This window comes from Elaeis guineensis, chromosome 2 (assembly GCF_000442705.2).
Source record: "Elaeis guineensis isolate ETL-2024a chromosome 2, EG11, whole genome shotgun sequence".
NCBI classification, from domain to species: Eukaryota; Viridiplantae; Streptophyta; class Magnoliopsida; order Arecales; family Arecaceae; genus Elaeis; species Elaeis guineensis.
Window position 1 is genome coordinate 118019409 of NC_025994.2, and position 19368 is coordinate 118038776.

The following is a 19368-nucleotide window of genomic DNA, read 5'->3' on the forward strand; positions in this document are numbered from 1 at the left end:
TTAAAGTACTAATCCATATCATAGCAATCGAAGCGATCGAAAGTATTAGTATTACATCTCTATTTTTATTCTATTTTTTATATTTTTATTATTCTTTTATAATATAAATTATATTTTATTTTTATTATTACAACATGCATCGTGTAGGCAACATTCTTGTATCAATTAAAAATCAAGCAGCGGATAGGGGTTTAGTAGGTAAAATTTTGATTATTTGGAGATATAGGCATTACCGCCTGCATTGTCTTGTATCCTCAATGCAGATGTCTATGGTGTACTTTTGAGATTTTAATTTTGAGGCCCCGCTCTCCTTTTTGCCAACGGAAAGAAAAAGATCAGTGGAATCAACGAAGCAAAACCACTTTCATGATCTCAATAAATTGAGATATCGATCTCTTTCTATTCTTTTTTTTTTTTAACTATATATTGGTGGAAGGAGGGGTGTTTGGTTCGCAATCAGAATCGAAATCGAAATCGTCAAATCTTTCAAAATATTTGATTGGTGATCGGAATCAGAATCGAAATTGGATGAATCTTAAGAGAGAATAGGGATTAAGTTTTGGATAAATTGGACTATTTCTATTTCACCCTGAAATTGAAATCGAAATGAAATTTCTTCCAACTAAATGATTAAAATAAAAATAACCTATTTCCATTCTGATTCCAGACTCCACTTCCTTCCAACCAAACACTTTCTAGATGTTTTTTTTTTTTTATTTGGCATGAGCAATCGGGGATATGTTCACTGGTATCATCATGTTAGCTTTATCATCTCAATTAGCAACACAAGGCATGTTTATATTCAAACCTCAGTCTGATCCCTTTACTCACCACTCACCAGTTGATGCTGATAAATATGGTATTATTGGAGGACAAGAATTCTGATCCACTCTTAATTAATAATTCTTAAGTAATGAGTTTCCGGAAGGGTATGTGGTACTCTATTACTTGTTATGAGATGAATCCTTTTGTTTGGATTACGATAGTTGGTAGTTTTAGGCTCCGATATATTTCTCTACTTCATAAGTGCTCTCTGATAATTTCTTTATAGGAGACCAGATCATTAATAATATTATCAAAATTTTTTTATAGATGATGAATGCGCAGACATCCAAAATAATGCTCTAAAGGATGGGGCTTGGAGTGAGCTGGCTTGCAAAATTGGCTTCATTATCTTGATTAATCCAAGGAGATATCATATCTTTTGTATTATTATATATGTTAGCATATGTGTCATAATCCTCTTGTATCTTGCATCTTATTTTGTTGAGATTGTATATGTTTTAAGTAATGATGGAACTCTCTCATTGTACTGATATTTTATATTAATGAAGCTTGCTTCTCCTACTTTTATCATAAAAAAAAAAAAAAAAACTAACAAGTCAATGTTTATGGATCCATCAATTCATTTTCCAAATATTATCAAATATATATAGTTGACTAGGTCTTCTCTCTGGTTGGAAAGTGGAAACAAGTCTGTGCCGCATGCGATTCGATTATTCTGGATTCACAGCTACCCTGATAATAAAATTCGTCTCTTTGGCAAAAATCCTGGTGGGTCTACGAGCCTTGGGTCGGCCTTGCTTTGGGTCCATATCAGACACGAGAAAGGGTACGTAGACAGTTTCCCTAGCCCTCTTGGTTCGTGGAGCTCACAGTATCTGAAGTCGGAGTCTGCATTCCAGAGTTTTCCAAGTCGGTCGGTTGACCGAAGTCCTGAGGAAGTTCCGAAGTCAACTTCCTTCCCCCCTCGGCTTTAATTCCTTGGTGTTCTCCGCTTGAGCCTTTTGATTGCTCTTCTATTCGCTTCTCCTCTCGTCCTCTTATCGCGCTCGCTCGCTCGCTCGCTCTCCGTTCCTCTTTCATGGCGGCGGAGTTGGAAAAGAGGGCGAAGGAAGCCTTCTTCGAGGACGACTTCGAGCTCGCCCTGGATTTCTACTCGCAGGCGCTGGAGTTGGACCCCAAGAACGCCGATCTCTACGCTGACCGAGCCCAGGCCAATATCAAGCTCAAGAATTTCACCGGTAATGAAGAAAACTTCAGTCATCGCTACATTGCTGTCAGAGATATTTCAACTTCTTGGCAATCTTTTCTAGGGTTTTCGTCTTCTTGCTTCTCGCTTCTCGGGTGATTCTTGTTGTTGATTGATTTCTAGTTTCTTGCGAGATTCCTATGTTCTTTATATATTTTGTTGATTTGTGAATTCGAATTTTAGAGATGCTTTTTCTGGATTTCTTGTTCATCATCATCTTCTTCTTCTGACTGCTGATGGACATTTTGTAGCCGGAATAGTTCTTGCTGCATTGCTCTCAGAGATGTTTCTACTTCTTGGTGATCTTTTCTAGGGTTTTCGTATTCTTGCTTTTCGTTTATCGGGAGATTCTAGTTGTTGATTGATTTCCAGACTCTTGTGAGATTCTTGTGTTCTTTATATATTTGATTGATTTGTGAATTTTAATTTTAGAAGTGGTTTTTCTTGATTTCTTGTCCATCACCATCTTCTTCTTCTTCGACTGCTGATTGATTTTTTTATGGACAGAATAGTTTGTGCATGTCATCAACGATGTGTTAATCTTTCCTTTTAAATTTCAAGACTGTGCTAAGAATGGAAAAAGGTGTAGTCCTAGTCGAAACTGCTATCCTAGGACCACCTATCTTTGTGTGGACTGCGCTGAGGTGATCATTCGTATGCTTCTTCTTTTCTTGTTCTCTGTTTCTCGTGCCGTTGGTTGCTATAGTTGTTGCCTGTTGCTAAAGCTAGTTGCATCAATCCAATTAAAGTTGTTAGGATAGTTACTGGTTTGTTTCTTCTCTCTCTTGATTGTGTATCCCTTCTCTTCTTAAAGCACTGCTTTCCGATAGGTATTACATGATTGATCTTGCTGTTTGCGATGGGACTGAGGGGCCTATCATAGAGGTGGAGAATTTTGGAATTGAGATCAAGGAATTGCTTGATTTGATTTCTGTTTTTATGGTTGTTTAGTGGTTGACTTTTAGGTTAGGTCTTCAATAAATTTTATACCAATGTTTGTCATATTGCCCTGAACCGGACATGTACCTGGCCAGAACCAGCACAAAAAGAGCATTCAGATTGGTACATGCCCCGAATCGGCCCCTACCTAACTGTAGTGAATTGAATTGAGCTTAATTGTACTATGCTATCTGGTACAGCCCAAAATCAAAGTGCGCACCATATCCTACTGATTTGCATTGCTTGCTTTTGGATGGTACCATGATAAAAAGTGAGAAAAAGAGGTGATGAGTTGTTTCAGTATGGGATGTGTGCCATATCATCCGTGCCGAACTAGCAATATGGTGGTATAGAATCGGTACCAAGATTGCGGATCTTGTTTTATCTGATTTTCTAGAAATAGGACAAATTTTCATGCCGTGCAAGTCAAATCCTCAATTTGTAGAGTGATTGCCAATCTAATCTCTCTTCTTCTTACCAGAGAAGATGAGTTAGGGAAGCTGTTTTGTTTTGTTAGTTTCATATGGAAGAGTTTTTGATTCTAATGACATTAGTCTTCAAATGGCAGTGATTAGGTTACCAAATTTGAATAGTTTCGTATTAGGACCCACTAAGTGATTCTTGATCAGGATAAGACTTCAACTTCAATTTGGACTTTTTTGGAAAGATAATCATAACGATTATTTTACATTATTGATCAAGTGGTTAGTGTCGTGAACTTCAATAATTGGATGACCCTGAGTCATTGTAGATGGTCACTAGTCACTGTCACTACTCTGGAGTTGTTTCACGGTGGACCCTATCTTGGCCATCTATTTAAGCATCATGGTTATGAAACCTAATCTCATGGTTACAGCAACTTGACTTACACTGCCACTCTGTGAACTACATATATAAAGTTCAGCCAGCCTGGGCTATATGAGTTCAGAATAATGTACTGAACTACTTCCTGGCAGTCCTTGGCTATACAAACACAAATAGTATATTGTGATACCTGGACAGTCTAATTCATTTTCCTTAATATTACTAACAAGTGATGTTTCTCCACAGTTAAATTATTCCAGTATAACTTCTTAAAATTGGCCATGATGGTTAAGGAGAATATCTTCTAACATGGTGCAGGACTATATTCTTGCTTATTTATTAAATTATGAAATTTAACTAAGTGATCTGTGTGAAGAGGGATTGTGAAGCAAGAACTATGTTGCAAGCTTTTTATCCCTAGAATCTATTGGTGGATGTTTCAAGTACGTTAGTTATAATCTATAAAAAATTGATGTTCAGCTTGCTTCTGAGCAATTTGTAGTTTAGAATGCTGTTTTGTGATACTCCTTTTCTCCTTTTTAATTCTATGCAGAAGCTGTCCATCTCTATTTTGTTTCAATTATCGATATTTTTTTTTACATGGCATAAAGGGATAGCAAGTTAATGTCAACCTTTTTTTTCTGTGTAGAGGCTGTTGCTGATGCAAACAGAGCAATTGAGTTGGATCCTTCGTTATCTAAAGCTTACTTGCGAAAAGGGTTAGTTCAGTGCTCCTGTTGTTTGTCCATCTCTTATGGTCAACTTTGTTGTGTATCTTGTTCTTTTGAAAGAGCATTTAAGTCTCAAGGAGTCTGTCCCATTTTCCTCCTTATATTATATATAAATCAAGTAAATGACATTATGAAATTATGATGCATTCAATTATGATATATCATGCATTATGTCTGCTCAACCTCATCTGCAAATATCAGGCATATTCTTTGCACAAGTTGTACATGTCACGGGCTGATAGGATGTCTCAATCTTGTTAATTTCCTTTTGAGGTTGCTTTTCTCTCGAAAATTTGATGATGCAGGTTTACTTTTTATTAACAGAACTGCTTGTATTAAACTTGAGGAATATCAGACTGCAAAGGCAGCCCTTGAAGCAGGTTCCTCTTTGGCGCTGGGGGACTCAAGATTCATACAACTGATTAAGGAATGTGAGGAGCAAATGACTGGTATTTTGTGTGTTTTAATTTGATGACTCCTCTTTTTCCATGATGAGCAACAATTATTTTTTCTACCTAACACCCACAAGTTATAACAGGGAAAAAGTCTTGAAATTAAATTCAAGCCTGTGTACAATTTAAAGGGTGCAACTTATGGCAGTCACCCCAGTTATATGTAGGATAGGACCACATTTGGTTAACCCATCCATTCTGTGTCCCTTTTGTGAAATCACATAGTGCATGAGCACTATGAGGACTGGAAGGATATCCCATACAACAGAACAACGAAAAGCATATGCATACCTGAAGTAACCTACAGCTTCTGTATGTCTGGTGCCTATCATAGGCATATCACAATATAATTTTACCTATTACTTTAATATAAAACCCATGATTTTCACAATATTACTTTAATATCAAACCCATTATTTTGGGTCAATATGATATTATTAGATTTATTTAAGGAAATTCAAAATTTCGAACTCTCATTAACTTTAGAGAGTTTTGAAATGAGACATTCCAGGATTCGGTATGTTATTGATATTGCTGGAATGACTTAAGCAATGTCTGAAGCTGGTTTTGGTACCCATACTGGTATTGATGGATAGTGTCAATATGGTACATTTCTTGGTATCAGTACTCGGTTTGAGGGTGTACAGGGTACTGGTTCCCAACCAATATGGTATTTTATGCTGCTACGAGTCTGGTACTTAAAATGTTGGACTGAGGTATGTTAGGAAGTCCTACTGGAAAGCATAAGTGATTGCTAAGTATTTTTAAAAATGATACTACAAAAATAAAGGGAGTTGTAAATGATCACAACTCTTTTCTTTCTTAAAGAAAGCCTTTCCAGTGCCCTTCCTATTCTTCTGTCAAACCAGGCAAGAACAATTTATAGGGGAGTCAAGGTCAGCATGTTGAGCATTAGCTTGAGTCTCTCTTAGCTTGCATTATTTTGCAAATTTGTATGCTTCTTAGTTGTTGTTATTGTCATCACTATCATTTTGGATAAACATGCGAACAAAGGAGAACCAGATCTAGGACATGCCAAATTCGTGTATCATCATTGATCTGATAGAGGAAACTGCTGAAACTTATGCATCATTTCTATGCTTAAGTTTTGCTTAAAAACAGGGTATTAGAATGTCAACAAGTTTTGCTAAATCCAAGTCATGATGGATTCATGCTTGCCTGCTGCATTTTAAACACGACCTGGACTCAGTTTGGCCTCTAGGTATGGACCTGAGTCTTGGTAAGTAAATCTCCATAGGACTGGGTAAGATCTGACCAACCTTTCCAACAATTTTTTTTTATCTGATCTGATCAGACATAAGACATAAGCTGCTCTGTGTTTTATGTTTCAAACTGAGAAATACATTTGGTTTTCCACTATATATATTATCAATGAAATTAGTGAATCTGGCACGTTTCTTGATATGGGACTCTTGGGCTTTAAGTATACAAAAATTTTTGCAAATTTAGTTGTCATTTCGTAAGTTAAAATCCTGAAATAAAGATCTCACCTCAAAATTATCATTCTGATACCAACACTGCTGCAGTTCAGTTGTCAATTAACAGCCTCAATAATGCCCTATGTATTTTTGTTGCTTAGTTTAAGGGAAGAGCCTGCACCCACCCCACCCCACCCCTAAAAAAAAAAAAAAAAAGAGAGAGAGAGAAAGAAAAAAGGTGCAAATTTCTCAAGAGAATCACATGCGATGGACTTATTCCAGAAGAGCGAGTGGACTAGTCGTTTATGTCACCTCTAGTTTATCCAATCAGATTCTACTTAAATCTTGATTTAAGGAGAATTCTTCTTAATTTGTTGGTCTTGGTTCAAGGAGAGTTAATTGAGACAGGCTAGGGAGAAACTTACTTAAGGATTAAATAGTGTGTGGATTTACTAAACTGTTCATAGGTTGGACCTGGGTGCTCAAACCTGTGCTTAAGATTTGTTGGCTCAAAAAAACTAGAAAGCTGACTTTATCCTTCAGCATATCAAAATTGATTAAATGGATTTGTTGGTTTTGGACCTTTGGTTGAATGAGAGTTAATTGAGTATGCTCAGGACAAACCTTAAGGATTTAATAGGGTGTGGACTTGAGATCTGTACTGAGAGGAGTGCTATGATATTTAGACCTAGTGGTCACTGCTGGGCAAAATTGAGATTCTTACAACTAAACTGTTAAGTCAGATAATACTAGTTGAATTCTTGTAAAAACATGAGAGTACGTAAATGAGGCCAATGACTCTTGTAGTTTCCTAAGTGATCAATTAGCTAATCAATTCTTATTTAAGATTCTTAGATTATGTTTGTCTTCTTGCAGAGGAGATCAGAAACCTGCCTGAAGTGATGTACGAGGCTCCACCAAGTGCAATTACTCCTTCAAACAACGTGGGGCCTACTCATGATATGTCTTATCAGTCTACCATAGTTGACCCAAGCAAACTAAAATATAGGTATTTAAATTACTAATGGCAAATGATTATTTAGCTTATCATGCATAACCTGTGTGAAGGTTTCATGGCAAGATTGCAAGTCTTGAAGAAATGGCCATACGAGTCAAGACTATGGCTGCAAGTCTTGCAGATTCCAACATAGGATTTGGCAGCCATAAATATGGAATAACAGAAAAAATAATTTAATTTTTAGCTAAGCCACTACAAGGCCTTTTCATCTATATACTGTTGAATAAAATCCCACTTGAGTATTTATAATCTTTTTTGTTCTAATTGTGCTATATATTCCTCAAAAGCATATCACAGTGTTGTAAGATTGAAACTTGAAAGCTCATTTTTATATGCGGCAAAGTTAGAAATACTCATTATCGAATACAGTATGATTTAGTAAGTAGAATTTTGAAACATATCTGTAACAATGTGCAGTCATTGTATCTGGTCTATCTGCTCTTTCTTTTTAAAAATGACAGCAGATTAGATGGTATACATGTAGTGGGTGGTAAATATGTTACAGGTGGGTTGTTGCTTTCTTCTATAGCTATTCTGACTCATATATTTAACAATCCATGATACTAACATAGAAATTTACTTGCAATCCTTTAATTCTAGTGCATTTTATAATGCTTCTTTATACGTTTATTCTCATCTTCCTTGTCTGATCTCACTTTTATACTTTCAAATCGCAATAGGGCACTTTGCTTCTTATACAAAGGATAGAAGAACAAAATGAAAGAAAGAGTGGTGGATGGGGTGGTTGCTTAAATGCCACATGGCAAAATGGTATCCTAGAAACAACTGACAGAAGCTCTCATACCCCGGAAAGGTCCTCCTAGCTGAAAACCAGCAATGATAAATGGGACTCCCACATGTTGCTGCCCTTTTGTTCAGTTTGTCCATTAAATGTGCAGATATGCATGTTCACATGCTTTTTCTTCTTTTTTATTTTTCTTTTTGTTGCAAGAAAAGAGACCAGACCCAAATTATAACTGCTCAAAACTGTACTCTCATATATTTCCCAAAGCAGACATATCATTGTTGTGAAGTCGTTTGTCTGGACTCCAGACTACCTGATTGGAAATCTGATTTCCTTCTTTGTGGACTGCAATGTGGGGTGCGTGATGCATATACTTTTTATTAAAAAGTAAAATAATAAATGCTATGGGCATGAGAGGATGTGATCATATTTTTTAATTTTTAATAAAATATAAGACATCTAAACAGAAAATTATTATAAAAGCCATAGGTATTCCTTGAACCTTTAGAATTTGTGGTTTAAAAGCTACACACTTGCCAGTTAGCTATACCATGTTTTGACGAGATGGGAGAAAGTCAACGCCGGGAAACATGGGATGGGAAAAGGCGGTATGGGAAATGTGAATGGTCGGACTCGCCTCATGGGTGGGCACATTAGAGGAGTTGGCATTATATAGTAGAATAGATATATTATGTCAAAACAGTTGAAGAAGGTTAACCAGTTATCCTATACAATTCTTGTTAGATCTGTAATATGTTTGGCCATAGATGTGTGTTAATGTTAGTGCTTCTACAAAAAAAAAAAAATTGACCTTGTAGAGGGTCCGAGCAACAGAATCTTGTCATGCAATCTAATGCCAGGGATTGTACAAAGATACAAGCAAAATATTTGAATCGTGGATGTACAATATGAATTATATGAGCCTACATTAAAGTGGTGCAATATTTGTAGTGGGCCATCAGAATCAAGAATATCCACAATTATTTATGATCAATGACATCTTAACTTGACGAATTATGGGAAGTCTCAGATGACATTACAAATCATTTGATTAATTAATGGTTTAGAAATAACCTACTTCATTGTAAAATGTATATTTCACAATCATTATATAGATCTTGTTAGTGTTTATGCTCTCTCTCTCAGCCTGTCAGATGAACAAATGAATAAAAAGCACTTTGTTCTAGCAATGATAGAACTAGGGCTGCAGCCACATGAATATTGTGCCTCACATTTTCATAGACATGGGAAAGCAAAAATGTTCCATTAGACCTATAGTTAAAAATCTTAATTAGAAGTTCTTCCTTTGGTTCATTTGTAGCCAACTCCATCCACATTCTATGCATCCTTTTCCCCATCTTCTATGATTTGATCTCTGCGATTTTGTCCTTTTCCAATGTTTACCTTTCCATGGCTTCCTCCTCCTCCTCCGCCTATCCCTTTCCTCTTGATAGAAAATCCCTTCCATACAGTCAAGCTTGCTGTGCTTTCCTTCCTTCTTCTAGTCCAATATCATACCCAGCCTTGCAGCTCCTCTCTTACTTGTATTCTCTTCCATCTTTTCCTGACGCCCATGGGGGGGGGGGGGTGCATTGTAGGATGGGCAGGTGGAGTGATGAGTGGAGGTAGGAATGGTGGATAGATGGAGTGGTGGAGGGGGTGGCTGGATGCAGGAAACTGGTTTTGGGTTTGGGTGACGTCCAGTGCGACCGGCTAACTGAGGGGTAGTTTTTCATGGAATATCGTGTGTGCATAATGATGTGATAGAATTCTTTTCTCTTAATAGTGCACATGCTTATCGATTATGGTTTCTACTTTCAAGTAAGAGTTAACAATAAATTTTTCATTTTAATACAGACATGACTTCTACAATACTTCTACAGAATTGGTTTTGAACATTTTCGCAAAGGGCATCCCGGCTGAATGTGTGAATGTTGTCTTCGGTGAACAAATAGTATGTTTTTCCTTAAGATCATATGCCTTGAAAGTTTTCTATTTGTATCTCCCTTCTTTCATTCTATGTGATTCTTTACATGTATTAGTGTATATATTGTTTTCTTTTCAGTTAAGCATCTCCATCAATATCCCAGGTGAAGAAGCCTACCATTTTCAACCGCGTCTATTTGGAATGGTGTGCTTAAATCTTGGATATTTTATTTTGTGTACATGATGTTATTATCATGTTATAAGTAGTACTTGTTTAGCCTTTATACACTTGTAATATATCCTTAATTCTTTACCTCTTTCCTGATGAGCCCCTAGCTATATTTCTTCCAACATCATTCAAAACACATTGTGACAGTGACTTTTATTGCATACTTAAGCTCATCTCATTGCATATGTCTGAGGTGATGTGAGTTAGTAACACCAATGTTATATTTCTACTATATTATAAATTTATTAAAAATATTGAAGATCATCCTAATCGCACTGTTTTCTGGTTTAGAGAAGGGAAATTCATTGACATGTTCACCTGTTAAACATGCAACCTGTATCATTGTTGTTGCTCATCAATAGAAAATATAGGCTTCGAAAGTACCCACTTTCCACAAAATCTATGATAGCAATGAGGGGTCTGAATACATGATGCTGCCAGGTTTTTTCTTTTAAGAAAGAGGCTCTAGATAATAAAAAATTTCTGAGCTTGAGCTTAGCTTTAATTGGCAATTTAAATCAATTTTCATTTTTAATGTTGAAAGGTATGTATATGTATCATTTTTCTCCATAATTCGTGGGCTTACCTTCCATAACTTGAGTGCTTTGTTGCTTACATCCATGTTTGCTTATCATGTCTTCAATGTTTTGATTGTGTAAACATCAAAGTATTAGATAATCATATACAAAAAAAGGTCAAGATTGTTGGATGTGTCTTATCATGCATTATCTATAATATTTTTAGGTATTAGAGGATATATATTGTCTTTCTTTCAGCATAATTTGGCTTCTTCTTTGTTGCAACCCTGCTTTACTTGTGTAGTTGTGTTTGAATCAAGCAGTGCTTGAACCTATTGCATTCAAACTGGTAGGATGCAGTGTATATTTTTAATTATCTATCTTATTTTGAAGTGATTAAGTGCTAGCAAAGTCTGCCAAATTGGTGCTGGCCTGCAACTAGTTTGGTATGGTACTAGTACATATTGTACCAAGCCAAGGCATACCAAACCAAAGGGAGGGATAGGGAGAGTGGGCGAGGGAGTTAGAGAGAGATGAGGGAGGCTGAGGGGGCTTATCGAGAGGGGGGAGTGGGAGGAGAGGGAGGTGGAGGGAGATGTGGAGGGAGGGATGTTCATGGAGAGGGGGGAAGAGGGAGGGGAGGGGAAGAGGGAGATGGGTGCTTATTTAGCCGTCAATTGGTGCCGAAGAGCCGGGGGGGGGGGGGGGTAGCAAACAAGCAAAAGAAGAGAGAGTGAGCATTCTCTAGAATCTTCAAACAAATATAAGAGGGGGGCCCCCGGGGGTTGGGGGGGGGGTTATAAACCGACCCGACCCACCAAACTATCCCAATTTGGTGTCAATTCGGTTTGATATAGGCCAAATCATCTGTTAGGGTTGGTTCAATGAACACTACGTGGTAGTGCTATTGTTTGTTGTGTCTGATTTAGATATCTACTTGATAGTTGATACATTTTCACATAATTTCTTGGGGCTGTTTTTTTTTTTCTCCCTTTAATTAATTCTTGGCAACCAGATTATACCTGAAAAATGCAAATATCAAGTGTTGTCTTCAAAAATTGAGATTCGACTTGTTAAAGCTGAAGCCATTAGATGGACATCCTTGGAATTTAGCAAAGAGAAATCTCTTCCACAAAAGATTAATTCATCACCAGGTGACAACTCTTTATTTTTCTCTCATACTTGATTTTGTGTTCTCATGTCCTATTCTTGCTATCTTAATCTTATGGCTGCATTGTTCCAATGGAATTCAGTCACTGTATGATTAGACTATCTTTATTGACCTAGAAGTACTAATTTTAAGGCTCACTTGTGACTTTATCAAAGAGCCTGTTTGCTTGCTTGCATCTATGCACTTGCTTTCAACTCATGGATGTCACATTTCTCTTCATTAGCTTTTGCATTAGCATTGCGCATGAATTCTGTTTATATTTTATTGATTGAATTCAAAACAAAATTCTAACACTGACTCGATGTTTATTGACCTAATATAAAAAAGAGCATCCCAATGTAGGAGGCTCCAGCCACTGCAGGGTCTAAAGGGGGTTATAGATGTACATCGTCTTATCCCCATGTACGAAGAGGTTGTTTCCATGTTTCAACCTATAACACCCATATCATAGTTGAGCAACCTTACCACTGTGTTAAGGCCCGTCCTCCATCAATCAACCTAATATGATGTGTAAGTGTTTAGTAAAAATGTACAATTTTTGACAAGCTTATGTTAATGCATGCTTTTGCAAATGTGATCCGATTGGAGAGAAGGAACCAATATTCAATTTGCTCAAATGCAAAAAAATAATAAAACATAAAAAAAAAAAATGGAAGTAGGGTCCCTAGCACCTTTTGCTTTCATTAATTGATGACAACTTGTTTATAATGTCTTTGTTTATATAAGTGAGGTCTTCATCCCCAGATCATGGTTGGATTCCTTCTCTAGTTAAGAGAGGTGAAAGTTTTTCTAAAACAACAAGGGATTTATATTAAGATGAAATTCGTCCATAGTTAGATTTGGACTCCTCTATCAACTTTGTCTCTTATCATGTTGTCCAACTCTTCCTGAGTTGGAAGATACATTTATTCAGAGTCTTACACGAAAAGAAAAGATTTATTTTGACCTAGCTGTTTCGTGCCCCACATATTGTCAAACCACCATCAACAAGGTGCGAGAAACCTTTTGGGATTGTCATAACCTTGTAGTAGTCAGCAAGATCTTTTCTGTCATCTGGAATGCTGAAAATGGATACTATATGGGAAAGTTTTGGTCTTCAAAAGTTATGGTTCATGAATTGGGTCGTGGATATGGTGGATCTTGCTCCTAGACCATGTCAAGACCTACATGAAGTGGCCAAATTGGTCCTTGTCCAATGATCCTCCTATAGCCAAATATTTTTAAGGGGGTTGAAAAGGAATAGGAACCTAGGTGCTGCTTTAGCTTTTCCATAATCTCAGAAATACTCTTTCCCCTTCTTGTTTTATTCGAGTGCCAAAAAAGTTGGCTGGTTGAATAAAGCTAGATATGTGGACTTTATTTCGGTCTTTTCCAAGTCATTCACTAATTTTATAGGGCCTTTCTAGAAATAATTTTTCACTTTTGAGTTTTATTATATAATTATAACCTAATATACCTTATCAACCCTATAAGTTGGCAAGTTTTCATGTTACCTTCTTAACATTCTTCTAGTTGCAACGATTAGATCGCATGGTGCATGGAGAAGAATGGCTATGGAGCTTGAAGACTTGGGCCAGTATTGGACTAGCAACAGACTTGTTGAGAATTGGCCACATGCACTATTTGGAATTGCCTTGCAACATGTCTTTATTGTAACTGAATGATTTGATGGGCCTTTTCACTCTTGATATGAGTCTCTATCGATTACTTACAATTTCAAACACATTCATAGCATCGTTGTTCATTATTGCTTCTCAATTCGCAAAGCATTCATCAACCCTCTCTCTTCCTTCCTACCCCCAAGAAAAAAAGAAAAAAGGAAAAAGAAAAAAGAAAAAAAAAAAGGTGATAAAAATGATAGCAAAAGAAAATGATCTTCTCCCAAAATGGTACACACACAGAGAGAGAGAGAGAGAGAGGCCATTCTTCTCCATCAAATCCTCACACCATTCCCATCTCTCCTATGCATCTGTGATTCTAATTTGCATTATAACCCCGAAGTGTCATCTTTGTAAATACATTTGATCAATATGCCATGGATGTAGATGAAGAAAAGAGGTATTCAAGAGGAGGAAGAGATGAATAGGGCAAAGAAGATGAGATTAATAATGCAGAGAAAGGAGAAAAGAACATATTATGGTGCAATATTTTTCAGTCTATTTGTTGCTATCCATTTTGTTAATGGTCATGTAGCATACTTAGGTGCAGACCGAATCTAAACCTCTCTCTTGCGATAAAAAATGTAGAATGTAATGCATCATTGTCAATTGAAAATAAATGTACAGAAAACCAAATACCAAATAAAATGCAATTGTAGAGCCCCAAAATGAGCTGATAATTTCTAATCTAATATAGCGCGGTGCGAAATTTTAAAAGAAATGAACCCCTAGGCGGTTTATGCAAAGTGGACCACTTAGATACATGTTAATGGTTTGCTCAAATGTAGGGACCACTTAGCTAAGCAGGGTTGCTTTAGGACTTTGTAAGTCTAGGTGGATGATATTTAAAAAAATAGTGGTAAATTTTGTGATTTATTAGAACTTTAGATTTTCTAGAGGGTTTTGCTATGGTACTGCATAATATTTTATAAAAAGTTGGGAGACATTTGGACTGTCTAATAGCTTAGGGTCATCGTTCGTTGAATCGTCCCAAACCGTATTGGCGGAAAATCGGTCTGATTTTGGTGTACAAAATGGCATAGTGGCTGTCTCGGAGGGAGGGAGAAGAAAGAGGGAGAGGGGGGAGATGAGAGGGAGAGGAAGAGAGGGAAGTAGAGAGAGGGGGAGGTCCTTACTGGGTGTTCGAAGGTTGTCGGAAGCCTCCGGATGGACGGTAATGCCGCTGTAATGTCTCTGACGGCTTACGAGCCTGCGCTGAGGGGCCTGAAGGCGGCCGAGGCCGGAGGAGGACCGCCCTCCAATGCAAAACAGGAGTTCATTTTTTGTTTTGGGTTTTATTGCACGAAGTCGGCAACGCAATACAAGAGGCGAACCCTTGTTTCGCATTGGAGGAGAGTGGAGGCCCTCTTCCGATCTCGACTGTCGGAGGCCCTCTCTTCCTCTCCATCTCCTCTCCTCCCTCTTTCTTCTACCTCTCCTTTTTTTTGCCCTATCGGTTTAGTCCGACATAGACCCGTACAAATCCATACCGAACCGTACCCACTGGCTGGCAGGCATGGGGTCCAGCTCCGCTTCGGCTGTCCTTGGTTAGGTTATTTAAGGTATTTTCTTCTTAACATGTTAGTAGCAGGTTATCTACAAATTACCAACCTCCCACTTTTTAATTATTTTTTTGAAAAGAATATTATTTTATTATTTTTTGTTCTGACTTGGCCTAACCAAGCCAAATGGAAAGCTGGCTTAGTCCTTACTTTTCCAATCTCTTTTTTATATTCTTCAAAAATGAAAAATTATTTTAATATTTTTTCTAAAACCCCTCTTCTTCCCTTAACTCTATTTGCCTCCCCAAGTGGTTGAGATTCAGTGGTGAAGACGATGATTTTGGCACTGCCAGTGCACTTACCATGAAGGGTATCTGACTGTTGTTGAGATGAAAGAGCTGCAACTATCTCTATGCAAAGATTGGTGAGCTCCTTTAACTCATCAACACCCTCACCAACATCATCTACGAACACGCCCTCCCCCACCTCTCGACCACCTCCATTCTCTGCTTCCGCTCCATCTCCACCTTCTGGTCCCAACTCATCTCCTCACCCATCTTCACCCTCACCTAGTCTCACTCCTGCCGCTTCATCTCTATCTCCTCTCCTCCGCTGCCTTCTACCCAACCTTTGACCTCTTTGGGACAATCTTCTTTGGCACGGCGAAGGTCAGGCCTATCTTGGCCCTGTACAATGCCTTGTATGCTTGGTTCTTACCCATTTGGGACAATTCAAGGTCAAAAAGAATAAAAAAGAAACATGGACAGATTGAGCGAATTGAATCAATGGAGATGTTGAGGATCGAAATATTGCATTTGTATGAGAGTTGATTCGTGCCACTAGTTCGATGCATTTCTACGAATCCATCATAATAGAAGGGAAGGATGAGGGTCTCCAAACCAAGAGGGATATTGTCATTGGAGCACGGAGAGGAAGAAGGCTGAGTGGCATCAGAGGAGGAAAGGGCTTTGGTAATGCCCCTCAAGTTCAACTGAATTACTGCACAAGCCACCCATTATATTCAAAAATGCCCCTAAAATTCAACATAATTAATGCACCAGCCATGCACATCACCAGCTACAGCCAGTTGCTGGTGGGTAAGTTAAAGCCATCCACATTGAATTGGACAGTTAGAGATTAATCACATGTGAAAAGACAAAAAATCCTTTGGAGTATCATAGCATTTCCCTTTTCTAGAACTTGCCTGTGATGTGTATTGCAAATTTCTGGGATAGCGTTTAGTCATGTTTTGAATTTTTTTTTTTGTTTTAGTTTCACTTTTGATTACATTAGAAAATACTACAACCATAATTTGCAATCTTTTGTCCAACCATTTGGGGTCAGTTTTATGACGTTTATTCACCATTTATCCAATTAAAGCTAAATATTCATCATTGCCAGTCTACAAGACACCTTTTTCTGGTAAAGACATTTTTTTTTTCCTTTTCTGCTGAAGATTGACACGTTATTTTGTTGGCTATCTTGAAATATTTTCTGTTCAAGACCTTAAAAATCTATACTTGTAATCTAGCTAATGTTTCTATGCACATCCATATTTAGTTTTCCTTATTTTTGTGAAGATCAGATGTTGCTTTGCTTTTGTCTTCTTCAAGTTTGATGTTTTGTAATGTCAGCTTCAGACATGATACTGTTCAAGTATATGGAACATAATTGTTACATTTTGTGTAATCATACAAGAGTCTGTAGAGACTGTCTAATGAGCTTAATGATCAATGATTGCCAATGATTGCTTGACACTAATTTGATTGTATAGTCTCTGGCATGAAATATGAACGATGATAATTCGTGTACTTTTTGGTTGAGCTCTTTTGTCGCCCATCCTGATTGAAGTGACTATAATTCAAAAGTGATGTAGAATATTCTCAATGATCTTACTTTGCTAGGTATTGATGATTATAAATCCTGCCCTTCTGGTTTTGCTGCTGTGACATCCCAAAGGCCCTCTTACCCATCTTCAAAATCCAAAGTAGATTGGGAAAAACTGGAAGCCCAAGTAAAGAAAGAGGTAATTTGGTTCTCCACCTCCCCCTCCCTTCCTCCTCTTGCTTTATTAAAACTAACATTATTTCTTCTTGTGACATAATATCATAGGAAAAAGAAGAGACGCTAGATGGTGATGCAGCATTAAACAAACTGTTCCGTGATATTTACCGAGATGCAGATGAAGACATGCGACGAGCCATGATTAAATCTTTTGTAAGATAATTCATGCCTATATTCGTAACATGATTAAGAATTTTTTGGACAAATTACTTTAGTATTTTTCTGTCAGGAGACCTTTAACTGGTTCCTTTTGGCGATGCTTTTATGCTGCTGTAAAATCCGAATAGCAAGTGAATCTTTTTGAAATGAGAGTTGTAGGCTAATCTTTGGCTTTAAGCCAATTCCTTATTGGAGATTATAGACTTTGTTCTTTAAGAGAATCTAAGCTGCAGATTGATTCCTTTTTTTCATAACTACTTTATGAAAGAAATTTTTTTTTGTAAGGCTAGGCTGTTGCAGATTCTTTTGTAGAATTTAGTTGAGGAATACCTTGGTTATTTTATGTGCATAAGTTTCTCTTCATTTGGTTGCCCTATAATGGCTTTGTAATTTGATGTAGGTGGAATCGAATGGAACAGTGCTGTCAACAAATTGGAAAGATGTGGGTTCAAAGAAGGTGGAGGGGAGTCCGCCTGATGGCATGGAACTGAAAAAATGGGAGCATTGACGTCATTACTATTCCAATGTTGTGGCAGTTCCATTTGTACAACCCATGTGGGAGTCAAGTGCCGGTAAATTTCATAATGACCGCATTCGAGGATAAAATGGGTTTGTTTCTGCAGTTGTTTATTGGACATATTGCACTCTTGTATCTTTGGTTTCATGCTGTAGTGTCTGGTTTCTTCGTTGTGACAGCTTTTCTGAACATTGGTAAGTTATCATTGTAGCTGGTGTTACAAACCTTTTCTTCAGTAGAACATTTCCACCAGTAAGTTGAATTTCTTTCAATCTTCCTCAAGGTCTACTGCTCCTATGTTGGACTCTCTTTATCTTCCATTATTTTGTTAATTAATGTTTACCTGATGATTTCTGCTCAGAGTTTCCTTTTGAAAAACATGTCCAATTGGCGCTTATACAATTGGCACTCTCTCTCTTTTCTGGATCTTTAGATTACCCAATTGGATGATTGGATGCTTGACACCTTATAAAATATCATACGGTCCTGGAGCTGTCCGTATCAGGTTCTCTGAACTTGAGTTTGCCTATAGGTTTGTCAAGATGGGTAACATACCTCCTGTAAGGTAAATTGCAAGTTTTTTTTTTTTTGGTTTATTTTTTTATCTAAACCGATTTTTTTCTAAATAAAAAACAGTATGTCTCAGTGATCCCACGTTTTCCCAATGTTGTTTCAAGCTTGATGCTGCAGTTAGTTTGGCTTTTCGTTCATCTCTTATCAAGCGTGACATGGTATTGTCCTTGTATGGTTTCCTGTAGAAGCGCGCTGGAAGCAGGATAACCATTCAGGGTAGCTTGTTATCACTGACAATGGAATAGTGGGGGATGAGCAGGGACGATAATAATTTGTGTTTGGACCAAATTATTTCATCCCCATTTAGTCATTTGGGTTATATATTCTTGCGTTTCATCCTTGGTTTTTAAGCTGCTTTCTGCTCAATGAAAGATTCTTTTAGATATTTTCACTAATCATCGGGTCAGCGTGGTTCTGAGGAACCTCAGGGAAGAGAGATTCTTGGTTATCCCGGTTTTGGCCAAAATTATTGGGGATTGATAGTTGCAGAATCGTGGGGCGGACTTTGGGTCTAAATTTTAATTTTTTAATCGGGCTTTGTGTCGGGCTTATGTAAAATTTGATATTTTTTAGGCTTAAGTCTGGCTGATGATGAGGTCTAGTTCCAGCCTCCAAAATGTGGAGTTTGTTATCCGGTTTGACAACATGGCTATACGATTGTATGAGGTCTAGTTCCAGCTTCCAAAATGTGGAGTTTGGTATCCGGTTTGGCAGCATGGCTATATGATTGTACGCTTATGACATTTTTTTGAGCAAGTAACATGGCCTCTAGACAGCAATATTTCAAAATTATCCATGTTACGCAAATACCTATAGAGGTATCACGTGGCAGTTGAAGCCTCTATAGACTGGAAGGTAGTTTCCAGTAGTTTAAGAGTTTCGTTTCCAAGG

General features: G+C 37.5%; 1 protein-coding gene across 1 annotated transcript; it reads left to right on the forward strand.

Moving 5' to 3' along the window:
* The first annotated feature begins 1698 nt into the window (after nt 1-1698).
* LOC105041594 (protein SGT1 homolog) lies at nt 1699-18186 on the forward strand. Its single transcript, XM_073252994.1, has 10 exons — nt 1699-2024; nt 4425-4494; nt 4831-4955; nt 7274-7406; nt 10018-10114; nt 10226-10291; nt 11849-11987; nt 17069-17190; nt 17277-17381; nt 17788-18186. The coding sequence occupies exons 1-10, from the start codon at nt 1865-1867 to the stop codon at nt 17893-17895; spliced, it is 1125 nt and encodes a 374-aa protein (XP_073109095.1). The 5' UTR covers nt 1699-1864; the 3' UTR covers nt 17896-18186.
* Nucleotides 18187-19368: the final 1182 nt, after the last annotated feature.